General features: G+C 39.6%; 1 protein-coding gene across 1 annotated transcript in view; it reads left to right on the top strand.

Annotated features, from left to right (window-relative positions):
- The window catches only part of LOC119500448 (polycystic kidney disease protein 1-like 2), a 47,926-nt gene extending 30,920 nt beyond the window's left edge, over positions 1–17,006 (top strand). The window contains exons 30-44 of the mRNA XM_037790163.1: positions 789–1,009; positions 1,229–1,424; positions 3,390–3,636; positions 5,295–5,535; positions 5,718–5,814; positions 5,931–6,065; positions 6,590–6,778; positions 8,350–8,683; positions 10,134–10,267; positions 10,456–10,583; positions 12,174–12,334; positions 14,021–14,231; positions 14,965–15,066; positions 15,252–15,383; positions 16,664–17,006. Coding sequence (XP_037646091.1) covers positions 789–1,009; positions 1,229–1,424; positions 3,390–3,636; positions 5,295–5,535; positions 5,718–5,814; positions 5,931–6,065; positions 6,590–6,778; positions 8,350–8,683; positions 10,134–10,267; positions 10,456–10,583; positions 12,174–12,334; positions 14,021–14,231; positions 14,965–15,066; positions 15,252–15,383; positions 16,664–16,870 — 2,735 coding nt within the window. The 3' untranslated portion in view covers positions 16,871–17,006. The remainder of the gene's footprint in view (positions 1–788; positions 1,010–1,228; positions 1,425–3,389; positions 3,637–5,294; positions 5,536–5,717; positions 5,815–5,930; positions 6,066–6,589; positions 6,779–8,349; positions 8,684–10,133; positions 10,268–10,455; positions 10,584–12,173; positions 12,335–14,020; positions 14,232–14,964; positions 15,067–15,251; positions 15,384–16,663) is intronic.
- The last annotated feature ends 1,503 nt before the right edge of the window (positions 17,007–18,509 follow it).

Genomic DNA, 18,509 nt, shown 5'->3' with positions numbered 1-18,509 from the left:
ACCTCAGTCAGATAAAAGATCAATGAGTCAGGCAAACTAGATTAACATATTCAACTAATATATCAAGGTCTTTGTAGGAACATCTGTATATAAAGATCTTTGTACAGCCTGTGGTTCATACAGTCACCGACGGCACCGGTAACTAGCATAGCAACATTTCCGCTGACAGTAAGGTTAGCCAATGCTGTCGGACCGCCGTTTTTTTTTTTCATAGCAGACACGCAGATGACATTTCTGAGAAACAAATCACGAGTCTGTGTAATAAAACATGCCGTAAATTTGATCGTAAATGTAGTTATTGCGATATTATGGTTAGTTGTTGTGTCTTTCTAGCCAAACAGCCACCGTGGTGCTAACGCAGCAGCTATGGATCTCACGCTCTCAAGCTGCGGCCGTGCTTGGCTCGTGATTGGGTTGGGCGGGTGTGTGGGCGGAACCTCGATACCGGTGCTCCAGTCACCCGATCACTACTGCGCAGACTCTGGCTCCAAGTGACGTCAAAATGTCAAGATGGCAGCTCTCGTATCCGGGATATTTTGGCTTCACTTTTGTACAGTGGGAGGAAGTGGAGACATGTCATCCATCTTCATATAGTCTATGGCTGTACTCCTGTGTTCATAAAACCAACTATTACATGATAACCAATTATATAAGAAGCCCAAAAATAGTATTTTAAGATAAAATACATATTTATGAATTTGTGGGCGACAAAAAAACATCTAAAAATTGATGTGCACATACAGTACAATGTCTTTTATCTCTCTCTCTCTCTCTCTGATTTTTTTCAGGTCACTTTGAGTTTACCTGGCAACAGTTCATGGTTGGAGTTCAGAGTTCCCTCATTATGTTTCCTATGAATATCCTTATTGTTAGCATCTTTAGAAACACTCGTCCTCGGGAGACGTCTTGTTGCAAGCGCAAAACAAAAAAAACAGAACAGAATTCTCAATCCCAGACCACCACCACCACCAACATGAATGTCAATGTCACTTTAGACACCGTCATCAAGGTAGGTAGCTATTTGAAGTTTACCCTGATTTATTAAGCGCTGAATTAGCAGCATCCAAATGAAATGAATAACCTTTTTTATGCATGTACATGTTCAAGACAGTGATGAATATGTAAATAGTTCATCTCAAATTCAAATAGTGTATTTTAAAATTGCATTACATGTACATGTCATTTTATAAAGAAAAACAACTTTGTATTTGAACATTCTCTCTCTCAGGATATCACAAGAATTGCCCATTCATTGTCTAAGACTGTGAAAAGCAACTTACCATGCACAGAGTCTGAGTTTGGGCCTGGACAACAAGTTGATATCAATGCTGTCCTTTCTGTGGTGGAGGACTTCATCAAACACAACAACAAGACCAGCGACACCGCCCAGCCCAAAACCCAGAGCGTTCAGCCTCAGCTCCCAGGTCTGTATACCTGCTGTGGATGGTGGATACTGTACATTTTATACAATCCTGTCCCCTTTTCAAACTAATGTCTGTTCAACTCGCCTGTTAGTTTTCACAGATTTCCTCCAGTAGTTCTTTTAAGAAGCTTGATACCCAGGATTTATGTCCACATTCTGGCTTTAAATGCACTTGCTGCTGAATTAAATTCTATCCAGTTCACTTCATCTCATCTCTAGACGGCACTTTTACTATTCCAAAGTATTTCGCCTGTTGAAAAACCTCATTATTTTTCTCTGTTGTTAAAATGAAAGAACATAAATGCAAAGATACATGCTCAACCCATACCTTATTCTTCTATGAAAAGCCATGCACTGGGGCCAGAACGTCAAAGGTGATGCATAATAATAACTTTATTTGTATAGCACATTTCATACAAACATGCAGCCCAAAGTGCTTAACGAAACAAAATCAGATAAAAAACTAAATAGCAGCAACAAGTTAGAGAACAACAAACAAACTAACGAACAAAAACTGTTTTATCACAATACAACAAAACATTAACAATGATACCAGTAAAGTTAACCCAAATTAAAAAGATAGCTATTGTAATATCCAATGGGAGGGTGTAAAGACAAGTGAAAAGTCTACACTATGCTTTTTTATGAAAACATTAATTAATGCACAGGCATTAAATGCTGCACATTGAGCAGACATTTCAGTTATCTTGTGTAAAATTTGAGAACAACAAAGCCAAAAAAGTGATTATATTATCAAATTATATTTCTCAGAACTGAAGTACAAATATTTTTGGCTTCAAATACACACAGAATGTCCCCATTGTTTTTTAGCTTGAGAGAAAGAAAGTGTCTAAAATCCATTGTCCGTTGTAGTGAAACAAGGGACGCATACACTGTCACATACAGTTTGGTAAAGTTTAGTGTGCACCAAGCCAATAGAAAGACACAATCAAAAGTAGAAAAAGGCTTCAACTTGCCTGAAAGTTTCGCCCATATCACAGGGTTATCCCAGAGATTGAAGGGAAATAACTAAGACTGTCAAAGTTAACGCGATGATAACGCGTTAACGCAAAAGCATTTTAACTCCAATAAAACAAATTTCTTTAACACAATCGATATTTTGGAGGTTGTAGCGGGCTCTTTTAGACCTAGAGTGAAGATACTGGCATCATATGAAACTAGAAAAACCTAAAGAATCCATCGGTACCAACCATGTCATACTAGCTTGTCAGGAAGGAGGTTAAATAACGCTCCAAACTTGCGCTAAATTTTGCAGAGGAAAAACCGTCATGGTAATTTTCAAAGGGGTCTCTTAACTTCTCACCTCAAGATATGTGAATGAAAATGGGTTCTCCTTCACAGACATGCCCACTTTATGATAATCACATGCGGTTTGGGGGCAAGTCATTGTCAAGTCAGCACACTGACACACTGACAGCTGTTGTTGCCAGTTGGACTGCAGTTTGTGTTGTGATTTGAGCATATTTTTTTTATGCTAAATGCAGTACCTGTGAGGGTTTCTGGACAATATTTGTCATTGTTTTGAGTTGTTAATACATTTCCAAAAATAAATATGTACATACATTTTTATAAAACAGCATATTTGCCCACTCCCATGTTGATAAGGGTATTAAATACTTGACAAATCTCCCTTTATGGTACATTTTGAACAGATAAAAAAATGTGCGATTAATCGCAATTAAATATTTGAATCAATTGACAGCCCCTAGAAATAACAGAAAGAACCAAAGATTCTGCTGAGTTCAGAAACTTCAGTCAGAGGCACACTCCGACAAAGACTTCCCAAATGGTCCAGCGGTAAAATTTAGGATGCCGCAAAAAATGTCTTCACTTTCTGTCTGACACCTTTATACGTGCAACGTGCGCATAAACATTTTTAACAACAATAGACACCAAAAATAGTATAGACATAGTTCACCGAGTCAGAACTTATCTATGTTTTCAGAGGGCAGTGCTAATGTGCATCCTGGGTCAACAGTGGAGGGGATTCAAAAGAAGAGCAACAAAGCCCAGTATCTATACCGGCAGCTGTGTCACATTGACAAAGAGCTGAGTCTGCTGGGACCCTCCGGCTTCCCCAGCCCACACAGCTACAGCCGGGCTCTGCAGCAGGTCCAGGGCATGAAGGGCTTTCTTGAAGAGCAGCTCTTCATATCCAGCTGTGTCAACCCAGATGAACTCACCCAGAAGAAGTAGAGAAGTCGCTCATTAAAACAACCACACTGGTGGATTTGCACGCTTTAGCCTGTTATCTACAAACTGTGTATGTTTATTTATTTCCAGGATGTGCCAGAGCCTTGAAAGTCACTTGATAGCCTTTAAAGGTCCCATATTGTAAAAAGTGAGATTTTCATGTCTTTTATAATATAAAACAGCTTTAAGTGCTATATAAATACTGTTAAACTATCAGAACGCTCAATATACGGAGAAATACACACAGCCCGTATTCAGAAATTGTGCGTTTGAAACAAGCCGTTAGGGTTTCTGTCCATTTGTGATGTCACAAATACACAATATTTAGACCATTACACCGTTTTAAAACATAAACATTCTAAATGTGTCCCAGTTTATTTCCTGTTGCAGTGTATGTAAAAAACATCAGCTGACAGGAAGTAAACATGGACCCAAGCTGTTGCCTAGCAACGCAATTCCATTCCGTTGAAATGCACTAAAACGGAGCGTTTCAGACACAGGGTAAATGCAGGTATATTCAAGCAGACAGTATGAAGAAAATAAATGTTGTTTTCTGAACATTACAGCATGTAAACATGTTCTAGTAGAAACACAAAATTTAAGTATGAACCTAATATGAGCACGATATTGGACCTTTAAAGTGAAGAATTGATCCCCTTTATGTTTGTTTCATGTCTATTTTGTTTTTCTTGTTCTATCAGTCATTTATCACACAGGGATAATGCAGTTGATAATGGCGGCCACTTTTTGGATGTGTTTTCAAGGATGCTCTGGCTTCCAAGATAAGAAAGTAGCTGCTGAGAAGCAGCGTGTTTACAGGTTATGAATAAAATGGTCCCTGCCCACATAGCCCTAATACCATTTGATTTAATGCAACTTCGTCAGGAGTCTTTAAATTGTCGTTTGTAACACATTTTTCAAATCACCGCAAATTTGTCCTCTTTGTGTGTTGAAATTAATGGAAATCCAAATGCAGATTGGGCAGCAGGTTTGGTCATTTTAAAATAATAGTTCAACATTTTGGGAAATAGGCTTATTCAATTTCTTGGCAAGAGTTAAATGAGAAGATCAATACCACTCTGATGTCTTTATGCTAAATATGAAGCTATGGTTAGCTTAGCTTAACATAATGACTGGACACAGGGGAAAACAACTAGCCCGGCTCTGTCCAAAGTTTGAAAAAATTTCCAACCGACTAGGGCTGTCAAAGTTAACGCGATAAACAATTAACGCAACTTGAGATTTCTAAAAAATGTGCGATTAATTTGTGATTAACCACAATCAACTATGGACAATCATGAGATTAATCGTGATCAAATATTTTAATCGATTGACAGCCTCTACTGTATCTTCTTTCTTTAATCCGTTTCCAGTCTTTATGCTAAGCTAAGCTAACCAGCTGTAGCTTTATATTGAGCATACAAACATGGGAGTGGTATTGATTTTCTCATTTAATTGGCAGCAAGAAACTGAAGGAGTGTTGAAGAATTCATTAAAGAATACACAGTCTGTGAGTAATGGGCTAAAACTGACAAAACCGCAATGTGGTATAATATTTTTAAGATGTATTTTATTGTTTCAGTTACTCAAGAGGAATGTAGTAATTACACTTCAAAAGAGAGCTGTATTTGAGTATATTCACTGCTCTCACTTGCAGGTTGAGCCCTGCTGACAGCACTGATGGTGATGGTAGTCAGAAGAAAAGGGCGTGCTGTCACGGAGGGCTACCCTGGTGGTTTATTTTTGTCGGCTGGCTGCTAGTGATCGCAAGCAGTTTTGTGGCGGGATATTTTACAATGCTTTATGGGTTGAAATTTGGGAAGGAACGCTCTGTGAGCTGGTTGGTGTCCATGATAGTCTCCTTTTTCCAGAGTGTCCTCATCATTCAGCCATTGAAGGTGAGAAGAAGCTGGCTGTCCCCCCTCTAGCTCAGTATTTCCAATGCAATTCATTCTTTGTATTTTTTTTAAACTTTCCTACAGAGATTATTCTTTATGAGCACATGCTAAATATTCAATTCAGGAAGAAAACACAATAAAGAAACATCTGTATTCACTCATGTCCCTGCCTTTTACCACAGGTGCTATGTCTCGCAGTCTTCTTTGCACTTGTAATAAAGAAAGTTGATGAGGAAGATTTTCAAAATGTGTCGTTTGAAGGAAATGACAGAAATCTAGGTAAAAGATAAAAACTCTTTAAATACACTTTCTTGGTCTCAAATTTTGACTTGTTCATATCAGAAATGTTCAGGTGTTACAACAAACATACAAATAACTCTTCACCCACACCCCAGGTGCTTCTAAGGACCAACAAATGGCCAGACGGGATAGCAGTCTCTATGAGCCTCCTCCTCCTGCAGACATTGAGAAGATGAGAAGGAAAAAGATGATGGAACAAAAAGCCTTTGCCCTCCTCAAGGAGATTTTGAGTAAGTAGATACACTGTTCTATGGCCACAAATCAAAGTATATGAATGTTAATGCAGTGCAATTAAATAGTAGTTGTCACTCACGGCCCACAGTGTACGATTTAAAGCAAACATAGAATCCATTCATTATTTTAACTCTCTCATCCATCCATCCATTATCTGTAACCGCTAATACCATTCGGGGTCGCAGGGAGGGGCTGGAGCTGATCCCAACTGACGAAGGCGGGGTAGACCCTGGACATGTTTCCAGACTATCACAGAACTCTCCCATTATAACTCTATCTATTGATCGGTTGCCGATCCGTGATGGAGGCACAAGAATATTAAAAAAACAACACTTGTCCAGTGTTTAAAACCTGTGGGCTCCATAGGTAGACATAAACCTAACCAATCGTTTCACAACGTTAACCACGTGTCATTGTGCGTTTCTGCAAGCGTGATACGAGGCTGAAACATATTTACGAAACATATTTTTGCTTCCGAAACGTTAACGTTGGAGAACTCTAATGTGCCCTTTTGTTGCAGCCTACATGGGGTTCATGTGGATGTTGCTGCTGGTGGCATACGGCCAGAGAGATCCCAATGCTTTTTTCCTGAACCGGCACATCCGAGGTAGCTTCAGCGGAGGGATCTCACACAGCATGAGTCTTGGAGATGTGTTCACGTGGGCCAAAACAACGCTGCTAAGTAACCTTTTCAGCAAGGATTATCCAGGTAAAAACGATCCCTCATGCAGAGGAGAAAGAAGTGATCAGGCTCTGTTTGTTTTAATCTTAGCAACCAGAGCTGCAAAGAAATGTTTGTCGTTTTAGCAGTGTTTTTCTGAATTCTTATATTACACATGCAGATATTTTACAATTTGCACTGCCTCGTGTCAAAGCAGCTTTTTCTGTTTGTTTTTTGGGGCTTTTTTGTAAGATAGAGGTCGTCTTGTGCCAAAATTGTGTTGGTGTAAAAGCTGTTTAAAACCTTGGCTGTTGTCCAGAAAAGCAGACTTCTTACTCTCATGCTATGGAGTTAAACATCAATCAACTCCACAGCTGGGGAGCAGGATGCTTCCTGTATCTCATTTCTTATTGTATGTATCTTTTCTGTAGTAAGTACCATTTTAGGGTTAGGGTTGGATCAGACAGTTGGATTCAGTAAAGTCCTTCAGGTAGGCTAATGCAGGAGGGAGCAATTAACAGGTGCCAGGAAGATGATTCTGGTGATCCCACCTTCTCACGAGTCTTTAAAGATATTATAACATTTACTTTATTTGCATTCAGACATAATTAATTCACACTGAAAAGAAATCAGTTGGTTAACAGAATGGGTAGAAAACCACCCAAGACAATGAGTTGTTATGATGCAGTGTTAGTGTTTATTACTGTTGGGTTATGGTAGGTTTGTGAATGTTACAATCCACTCTGGCTCTTTTTGAAATTATACATCACGATTTGTTACTGATTGTTAACACTATGTGTATCCTTTGCAGTTTTGAATGCTAAAACCATGCAGACACTGTATGGATTAAGCCTGATTTTAACCCCCAAAATTGGTCGGCCCCGAATAATTTTATAATCGGGCCAAATTTTTGCCAGATCTGTTGTTGTTTGATGTGCAGTTTGATGGCGTCCGTTCCATTGCCTGAACAATTAAAGATCTGGTTTTCGGACAATCGGTTAGATTTCTGGCATGGCAGACATTTTGGTTTGCTGTCTTGCAGTTTGAGCAACACTCAATTTCCCTCACGGCTGTAGTGACTGTAGTTAGCTACTTTTAATATTACTGGAGTCCTATTTTACATGTGGTGGCTGAACAGTACACCATATTGTCTGCATCATCCAGCTATCTACGGCTCCATATTTTCCTTCTTTTCTTCTTACTTTTTTGTTCATATTAAGTTGCACAAAGTAGCGCTGCCTTTCTGTCTTTTTGTCAACATTGTATAGGATGTGTTGTCTTGTTTGAATTAACTTTACTGGAGAACCGACCAGGGGTTCCATGTTACATCTAGGCCGGTCAATTGATCCATACAGGATTCTGGCCAAAGGCTGATTAAAACGTGTAGTATAAGTTAATAAAGTTAACATACAGGATTAATAAAAATGCAGTGTCTGTCCAGCTTAATATATGCACATCAGTTTGTACAACTAATAATACATTTGTGACAGTTTTAAGGCAAAACCTGAGCTTTTTTATCATAACCATATTTTAGTTTGGCTAAAACAGCCTATTGGTACTGAGTAAAGTTAGCCCAATATTGCACAAACACTATACTGACCCAAACTGTTCTGTTTAAGGATTTATCACAGATGGAAACTCCAAGCTAGTGGGTAATGCCCGTCTTCGTCAATTGAGAGTGCAGAAGAACTCCTGTCAGATTGCGGGCTCCATGCTCCAGTTTGTACCAGACTGTCACGCTCAATATTCATGGGAGCTGGAGGACATGGGCTCCTATGACCCTGGCTGGAACCACTCCTCTGCGAGGGATAATATCTCTACGAGCACCTACAGCCCGTGGACGTACCAGACACAGGCTCAGCTCAGAGATTATCCCGTCTGGGGCCAAATGGTGCTCTACAGGGGAGGTGGCTTTGCAGTGGAGCTTGGCCCGGATTCACAAAATGCCAGCAGGTGCAGACCATAGACTGTAAATAAAGATGGACGACATGACACCTCCCCAAAAGTGAAGCCAAAATAGCTCGATCGCCCCCTGGTGGCTGGCTGCACTATAAGTCATAAAGCCTGCCTCCTCCATGTTAGTGGATGGAACATGAGCCAAACTAAAAAGTCAAAGTTAGGGATGTTAATAATTAACTGTTAAACGACGTTAAGAACTTTAACCGATTAACGCGATCGGTTAAAATGGTTAAAAGACATATGAATAATTAATTAAAAAGCTGAGCAAAACTCAGAGGAGCAGCTCGTCTCTTTAAGGAGAAAAGCTGGTCCATCTTAAGAGGCGGAGCCGGAGTTGCAGGATACAGGAAGTTGGCTCCGGTCTACGGCTCCCTTGAGCGGACAGGTTGTAGCCTCATAGCATTGATCCACCGACAAATAAACTGTACACACACTGTCTGCTACACCTACGCTCACAACTATAACGCCACCGTCAAACCCACACATGCTCTGTCGGACACTCACAAAGGTCACGCCGCAATGACAGAGCGGCGGCGATCACGAAGCTACCAGCAGAGCTACAGCTGCTAACGTAGCACAAAAACACACTCTGTTTGTCGGACAATCGCTATCGTTAATCCAGGTAGACAGAGTGTCGTTACGTCGGGCAGACACACAGCTGACAACCTGCTAAACTAAATTAAATGTGTGGTGGAGACTTTTACTGGGAAAGTGGCTGCATGTCCGCGACACTACACACAGCACCGTGGGTGCTAGTAGCTCTCCTGATGGTGAGCTGGGGACTCCGTTGTCTGTTGTGCTCCATATACTGCATGCGAGGCACTAATCTTGTCTGTTAACAGTTAATAATTGGTTAACAAGGTTCGGTTATTGGTTAAGATTGTTTTTCAAAATTAGCATCCCTAGTCAAAGTACATGTCCGACCAAAGATGGTTTCTGTCACACTGATGTATGTTCAAGTTTGGTTTTAATGAGTTATTTGATGCTAAAGGGGGTGAGACGTCATGACTGGCAGCTGTGAGTCTCTCTCGCTGACAAGCTGCGGACGCGCTCGGCTTGCGATTGGTTAGGGGCGGGTGACCTCGATACCTGCCCGATCACTACCGCACAGACTCTGACTCCAACTGACATCAACACATAATGATGGCAGCTGCCGTATCCGGGATTTTGACTTCAGTACAGCGGGAGGAAGTAGAGAGGCGTCGCCCATCTTTATATACAGCCTATAGTAGGCCTATGTACATTTCAAAATGGAATGCAATACGAGAACCAAAGATAAACTTTTATTTATTTATTTTATTTTTTTACTGGACTGTGAGTTTAAATTGTTCTCAGTAGTTTCAATGACCCTCAGATTGAACAATCAATATATTAACATTGATACTATATGGAGATGTAAAAAAGGGGCCTTCAGTAAACATATTCTTGTACACTTCATCTACAGCACCCTTGAGTACCTGTTCAGGAACACATGGCTGGATACGTACACAAGGGCGATATTTGTGGAGTTCACTGTTTATAATGCTAACGTGAACCTCTTCTGCATCGTCACCCTCTTGCTGGAGACCACAGCCATAGGTAAGGTTGAGTGTTTCCTTTGAAAGGCGTAAACATTATGTATGCATTCGCTGTGTTATTTGGGAAAGATACAGGATGTAATGCAGCTTTGTTAAAGACAAAGTTCACATCGATATTCAATACACTTTATGAATGAGATCATGCTAGCCTGCATGTGTTTAAACAAATATTTCCTGTTGATTTTATAGGAGCATTTCATCTCCACAGTCAGTTGCAGAGTGTTCGTCTTTACCAATCGACTGGTGGTCTTCACATCTTCGTTATGGCTGCTGAGATCATATACCTGCTTTTCATCCTCTATTACATGTTCCTGCAGGTATAACACACTAACATGACTACTAGAAAAGAGACTGCTATTGTGATGCAGGGATTCACAAATAACCTCATAATAAACATGGTTTTATGGGTGTTTTGGTTTCAGTAACACATGCACAGAATTGATAACCTGAACACAGAACCATCTGAGAAGCCATCACTGGAAACTGTTTGGAAAAGGGCAGGTATTTTCCAAAACAAAATACCTGGCAGGTGATTGGATGAACCATCTGTCAATCAATCTCTTGCCGAAGCCAGTCGGGAGAAGAGCAAAAACACCTTTTCCATAAGAGAAAAGCCTCCAGTGCCGTTCTTTGCTTTTCTTTCAATGGAGAAATACTCTCCAATTCTGATATAACCTGTTCTATTGCAGCATCTACGCTAACCACATTGTTGTTTTGAACAAACAGTGGCCTCTCCGTGTCACGGTACACACATGGCTGCCAGTAACTCCTCACAGGACGCTGATCGGTCGGTCAGAAAACGCATAACTCGAAACCTATCAAGATGGATTTTCGTGTGATCTTGTGATCCCGGGATTATCTCCTGATCTTGTGATATTGCGAGCTGTCGTGCAAAGTAAAAGAAATGACTGCATTTGATAAAAATGTAATACGAGAAATTTCTTCTTTTTTTTTTTTAACGTTTGCACACACTTTTGAAGTACACGTGGAAGCATTGAGATCAAAGTCTCATAAGGAGACACTCAGAAGTACTGCATATTAAATCAGATTGCATATTGCAGAAAATGTTAAGTGTCTACAAACCAACCACTTGACAATGTAAAGTGACGTACAAACAAGTCAAAAACATAACAAGTTTTTACATTTATTTAGGTTGCATGAATACTAAATATGTTAAGGGACTTAGGTAAAAACATCTGCACCATCTACACATCTAAAAGAATGTGTACAGTATATGAAAAAATATAGTTCACAAGTACATTATTTAAAGGGGACATATTATGCTCATCTTCAGGTTCATACTTGTATTTTGGGTTTCTACTAGAACATGTTTACATGCTTTAATGTTCAAACAACACATTATTTTTCTTATACCATCTGTCTGAATATACCTGTATTCAACGCTCCGTTTTAGCGCATTTCAACGGAATGGCCACGGAATTGCGTTGCTAGGAAACAGCATAGGTCCATGTTTACTTCCTGTCAGCTGATGCCATTCACATACACTGCAACAGGAAATAAACTGGGACAAATTTAGAATGTTTACGTTTAAAACTGTGAAATGGTCTAAATATTGTATATATTTGTGACATCACAAATGTACAGAAATCCTGACGGCTTGTTTCAAACGCACAGTTTCTGAATATGGGCTTTGTGTTTTTATCTGTGAATTGAACGTTTTGATACTGTCACAGTAATTATATATAACTAAAACCTGCTTTATAATATAAAATACATGAAAATCTCACTTTTTACGATATGGGACCTTTAAAATACTTGTGCTTATATACAAATAGTGAGTTTTTAGTGGATTTTTTTTTTTTTCCTTATGGAACAAAACCATGGTCATGCACACAAACTGGCTCCTGTTACATATAACAATCCTCCCTGTTTTTTTTTCCTGGCAGGGCAAATTAATGAAGCAGCAGCGGTGGGCTTACTTCAGGAACAAGTGGAACCTTCTTGAGCTGACCATCATCTTACTGAGCTGGAGTGCCGTGGCTGTCTTCATCAAGAGGACCCTGCTTGGAAACCGCGATATGAGCTACTATCAAAACCACAAAGACCAGTGAGACTAACATATATACTATGCCAAATCTTAGGTTCGATCTTTGGTTTGGTACTGTAGGGCATGCAAAAACAAGTGTCAAGCCAGCACCTTCACAAGTGTAGAAGATGTGCACTGGGCTTTACATTGTGGTTAAAGGTGTTAGCTCTCTACTGCTTTTTAGCCATGCTAGCAACATGGCTGTCCACTACTTTGGTCCAGACTTAAATATCTCAACAACAATCGGATGATTGCTGATGGAATTTTGTACAGACATCCTTGGTCCCCAGAGGATTATTTCTAATATAATCAAATAAGCCTAATCCTAATTAAAGCTGAAGTAGGCGAGATTGGTGCAAATATGATTAAAAAAAGTTATTTTTATAAAACGGTCGCTATATCCTGACAGTAGTGCATGAAACAGAAAACCTGAAAAAAAATCATGTTCCTCTGTGTCCTCCGGTGCTCCTAACGGCATCTGCAAGATTTCACAGACCGGAGGAAAACAAGCAGTCAGAGCTGATCTGAGATCTGCTGTCCAGCAACCGTCTATGAGAGCCGGCTGTCAATCACTCGCGAACTCTGATCAAACGGTCAAACTAGGCAGCGCTGATCAAATATGAATCAATATTCCGTTACGTTAATGCCTATTTCTCTCCTCAAATGTTTTCAGAATCATCTTGTAGTGCACGGTTTAGCTGTAAAATGAGAAAGTTTGTGACCCAGCAGCCATGTTGAGATCAGGTTGAGATGGCTCGAAGGAACGCAAAGTACCAGTGACATGACCGGAGCACAGCCAATAGGAACGCTCTCTCAATGAAATGACCTGTGATTGGTCAAAGTCTCCCGTCTTTTTTAAAGATTTTTTAAAGCTTGAAAACAGAGCCATGAGGAGGTGCAGAAGTCTAGTTTTCTCTCAGAACACTTGAATTACAATATGCTGAAAGGTTATTATGGAATTTTTGCCCAATGTGGCCAAAAATATACTGCCTACTGAAGCTTTAATCCTTGGGCGAACCCCTGACTTTTCCTCTAGTGCCACCATGAGTGCCACATTTGGGTTTTTTTGTGAATCTAGTGGAGTGCCAGTGCAAAACATGTCTGTTCGGAACTGGTGGAACGCTTAGCCTGTGGTATTGCTACTTGCAGTTTTCTCGAGAACCGCAATACAAACAACTTCACACTCTAAACTGTGCTTCCTTGGGTCCTGAGCAAATGCACCAACCATGACAGGGTTGCATCACACACCAAGACCACAACAAGTCGCAGTGACTCAGAAACACCGGTGAAATACATGGTTGAAGGGAAAAAAACAAATCCAAGTCTGGCTACTCGCGGTTAGGAACAGCACTTTGCGGATGTATTCATTTCCAAATAGGCAGATTAGTCGCTTTCTTTGACACAACTAGCGTGGTGGATTAAAACTCTTTGAAGAGTTTAGTATATCCAGCATCCATGTAACATTAGTATACAGAATCCAGCAAAAGTGCACTGCAGTCAATGAGCTGCAGCATGAAATGACCCCAGCAATGCACTCGCCAAGTGTGAAGTAGATAAGATGAGTGGTCCTGGAGATATATGAAGGACATACCCATATGCTGTGTATTTGTTTGCTCTAAACTCTCATGTAATCATCACACTATTTTACAGTGTTCTAGTACTCTTTTCTCTTATTTGTGATAGCTCACATCTTTGCCATGTATGCAGATTTGCCAGTTTTTACGAGACAGCCACAGCAGACTCAGTGCTCCAGTATCTGATCGCCTTCCTGGTCCTGCTCGCCACCTTCAAACTGTGGCACCTGCTCAGACTGAACCCCAAGATGAACATGATCACTGCTGCGCTGCAGCGGGCCTGGACCGACATATCTGGTTTCCTCGTGGTCATTGTGATCATGTTCGTGGCGTACTCCACTACGGTGAGTAGCCATTACATCTTGCCGCCATTACCAAGACCTTCCCTTTTTTTACAAAGATCAGAGTCTTTCTGGATCTTATTCAATACACTCTGTTTTGATTGTATTACTTTATAGTAATGCCAATTTCTCACATAAAATGTTTTCAGAAACATATCTTAGTGTACTGTTTAGCTGTAAAAAGTGAGAAAGTTTGTGAACCGGCAGCCATGTTGAGATCAGTTGAGGAAATATCAAGCACCGCCCATCAGCCGGAGCAAACTAGATTTTTTAAAGCCTGAAAACAGAGCTATGAGGAGGTGCAGAACACAGAACACTCACAGAACACTTGAATAACAATATGCTGAAATGTTATCATGGAATTTTTGTCCAATGGTGCCAAACATATTCTGCCTACTGCTGCTTTAAGGCACTTTTTAAAAAAAGTGAGAGAAGTGTAAAATAAAACTTTAAATTAAATAAAAAAATATGTTTAAATTTTCCCCCGCTATTAGGAGAGGGTATCCAAAAAAAAGAAAAAATTGTCAGAACAATGTGCATGTGTATTGGGTTTATTGTGTGAGGTTGTCTTTAATATATTCACAAATTTGAATCTTCTAATTTACAGAACATTTTCTCTGTGGTTAAGTCCATTATCTCCAAAATGATCTGTTTAACATTACAGCAAAACTGAAGGCCAGATAGACAGAATGGACTTTAGTTGTACCTCTGTTGATAAAGGTCAATCTCTTTCTAGTGCAACGTGATTTATGGCTGGAAGGTGTCCTCATATAAAACTTTGACGGATGCTCTCCTGACCATCATCAGTTTGCAGATAGGCATCTTTAACTATGACGAGGTACGTGAGCTCTGCCTTTACTCACAGATTTGCTATGTAAAAAAATACTTATATATGACATTTTCTGGAGTAATAATAAGGGCACACTGCCGATTCTCTCACCAATATCAATGTGCATGAATAAGGATTTTTTTCCTCATCAGCTCAAACTGACATTGCTGTCTCACTGATGCACCATTTTTCAGGTCTTGGACTCCAACCCCGTGCTGGGTGGATTACTCTTTGGTTCCTGTGTTGTGTTCATGACGTTTGTGGTGCTCAATCTCCTCCTCTCAGTGATCCTCGTGGCATTCAACCAGGAGCAAATATATCACAAGGTAGCATGAAAAATTCTAATCCTTGTTTTGATACAGATCATACAGTATAGTGAACAAACTGTATGTTCTGGGTAATACGCCAAAGCTTTTTGACAAATATGCCAGTTAGGGTTTTTTCCCAAGAACCCTATCTGCATGATAAATATCAGGGTTGATCAAATCATTTTAATTCTAGTAACATTTACTTATTATACCCCCGTTACAACGTAGTCGGGGGTATATAGTCGGGGGTATATAGTGATCCGTTTGTCCGTCCGTCCTTCCGTCTGTTCACGTGTCACGCTTTCGTTTCCGGAGCAGAACTCAGAAACTATTTAACTTAGGAATTTCAAATTTGGTTTGATGGTTGACAGTGTGGTCTAGTTGTGCCTTTTGGGGGTTAGAAGAAGAACATTTCCAAGTTCCAAAGGGGCAAAACCTTTGGCCCTACTTTAGTAGGGGTCAAGCAGTGAGTGGGGGGGGTATGTGAGCCATGCTCACTTTTGCCTTGTATTTAAGCAAGAGCTCTCAGTTTACAGTGTACCCTGAAAGCAACTAGAAAAGAACCTTGTGTCTTGTTGAAAGTGTCTGGTGTGCACTAGAAACTAAAATATTTCATGCATAATGATGTTTTTGAGCACAGGACTAAAAAAATTCCTTCAGCAGAAAAAACTTCAGCTTTCAGCAAAGAAGTTAAAGCGACAAATACTATATCCATCAGGAGGGTGTCCAAATCAGAGCTAAAAGGAGAATGAATATTGGACTTACATTCATCAGAAACATGACTCAACTGTTTGTTATAGCAACTCTAAAAGGTGATGATCTGTCAGTGTTATGCTCACAGCTTTGTTCGCTGCTACTTAGTGGCCAAAAACAATAATTATTAATAGTTAATAGTTAGGGCTGTCAACGTTAAAGTGATAATACCACGTTAACGCAACTTCGTTTTAACGCCACTAATTTCTTTCGGGGCTCAGTTTTAAAGCTAGAGTGAAGATGCTGGTATCATATGAAACTAGAAAACCTAAAGAATCCAATTCAACCCTTTCATACTAGCTCCTTGCGAAGAAGTTAAAATAACACCCCAAACCGCCCCCCAATCTGACAGGAGTTCTTCTGCACTCTCAATTGACGAAGACGGGCATTACCCACTAGCTCGGAGTTTCCATCTGTGATGAATCCTGAAACAGAACAGTTTTGATTTGTCAAAAGCACATGGTATGTCCTTAGAGTGAGTAGTTTCAAGAGCATCTCTTCAATCACTCTAAAAATTATCTTGTCATCTCTCCCCTCTTACCCAGCCCTCAGACGAGGAGGAGATTGTCGACTTGATGCTGAAGAAAATCTGCTGTCTTTTTGGGATCAGATATAAAAATACAAAAGACCCCCCGGGGCCCGATGTCAACGGGGGCGGTGGCTTGACCCTTAATAACAGCAGAAATATCCTTAACAATTCCTCAATTGATGGAAACATTTTTCAGACATCTGACAACTCAGTGAACACCTAGGACAGAGGTCAGAAAATCTGCGGCTCCGGAGCCACATGCGGCTCTCTAGCCCCTCTCCAGTGGCTCCCTGTGGATTTTTTTTCATTTATCATTGTTGAAGGTCTAATGTACGACGGTACGACGGAGTATTAGGGCCACATAGGAGGGAAAAAAATAAATCTGAGATTTCGAGAATAAAATCATAATATTACCAGAATATAATCATAATATTACCAGAATATAGTCATAATATTACCAGAATATAGTCATAATATTAACAGAATATAGTCATAATATTAACAGAATATAGTCATAATATTAACAGAATATAGTCATAGGTTTACAAGAAAAAAAGTCGTTAAATTATGAGAATAAAGTCACAATATTATGAAGAAGTAATTTAACGTCCTATTTTCTTTTTTTCTCATAAAGTTATGACTTTATTCTCGTAATTATTCAACTTTTTTTCTCGTAAAGTTATGACTTTATTCCCTTAATATGGCCCTAATACTCCGTAGTACATTTGCACTTTGGCCCTCACTGCATTAGACTTATATACTATATACTTAGACTATAAACTGTGTTATCTTCATCACAAAGATCAAATGTTTTGTGGCTCCAGACAGATTTTTTTTTTGTGCCTAAAATGGCTCTTTCGATAGTAAAGGTTGCTGACCCATGACCTAGGTGCACAGCTTTATTTTGTTTTATTTCATATTAGCGTGCACTAATATCCACATGCTCATTTTGTTCTTGTTTGTTATCCTTTGCTTGTTCCCTATCTGGGAGTTAAGAGCTTGCTGTGCTGCTTTGTGTATATGGTGTGATAAATAATTATCCCATACAGAATCATACTGCACATGTTTATTTAGAAAGTTCATTTCATTCACAGCAAAGTTTTACCTTACACGCATATAGAGAAAGTTACACACATACAGTCAATTTCCTGAACTTTTCAGTACAAAAAAAAACTCTTTACACAATAATCACTATACCTACAAGCATCTGGAAATTGGTTTGCTGTATACTTATTTCATAAACTCCAAAATAAAACTTAAAAATCAATATGAATTGAAAACATAGACTCCAAACGTCCAAACGAGCCCCGCCCCTGCCTGTCAACAACATATATTTTTTTATATTTGTTTTAATTTTTCAAAAATTACAGTTAAGGGGTGCTGCTGTAGCTCACCTGGTAGGGCAGGCGTCCCAGGTACCAAGACTGAGTCCTTACTGCAGCAGCCTGGGGTTCAACTCCAACCTCTGGCCCTTTGCTCAATGTCATCCCCTCTCTCTCCCCCTTTCAATACTACTCTGTCTCTATCAATAAAAGCTCAAAAAAATAATATTTAAAAGAATTTTACAATTACACAGGGTGATATTGTCTGTATTTTCACAGCCAACATTGGTGTAAAAATAAAACAAATATTTAAAAGAATCTTATCTGGTTTTCTTTGTTATATACGTAAGAGACTTTAGTCCAAAAGACATGTTGTTGAGGGATGTTACGGCCTTTCAAACAAAGGAAGGCTCTGGAGAGACCGAAGCATATGAAAGGACGCCAAGAGACAGTTATGTGAAAATAATACCATCAATTTATTTTAAATCAGGACAAAACAATAACTATATCAAAAATCTAACTGAGCAAACAAATGGTTGG

The sequence above is a fragment of the Sebastes umbrosus genome, chromosome 13 (genome assembly GCF_015220745.1).
Source record: "Sebastes umbrosus isolate fSebUmb1 chromosome 13, fSebUmb1.pri, whole genome shotgun sequence".
NCBI lineage: Eukaryota > Metazoa > Chordata > Actinopteri > Perciformes > Sebastidae > Sebastes > Sebastes umbrosus.
This window is presented reverse-complemented; position numbering and strand designations above follow the sequence as displayed.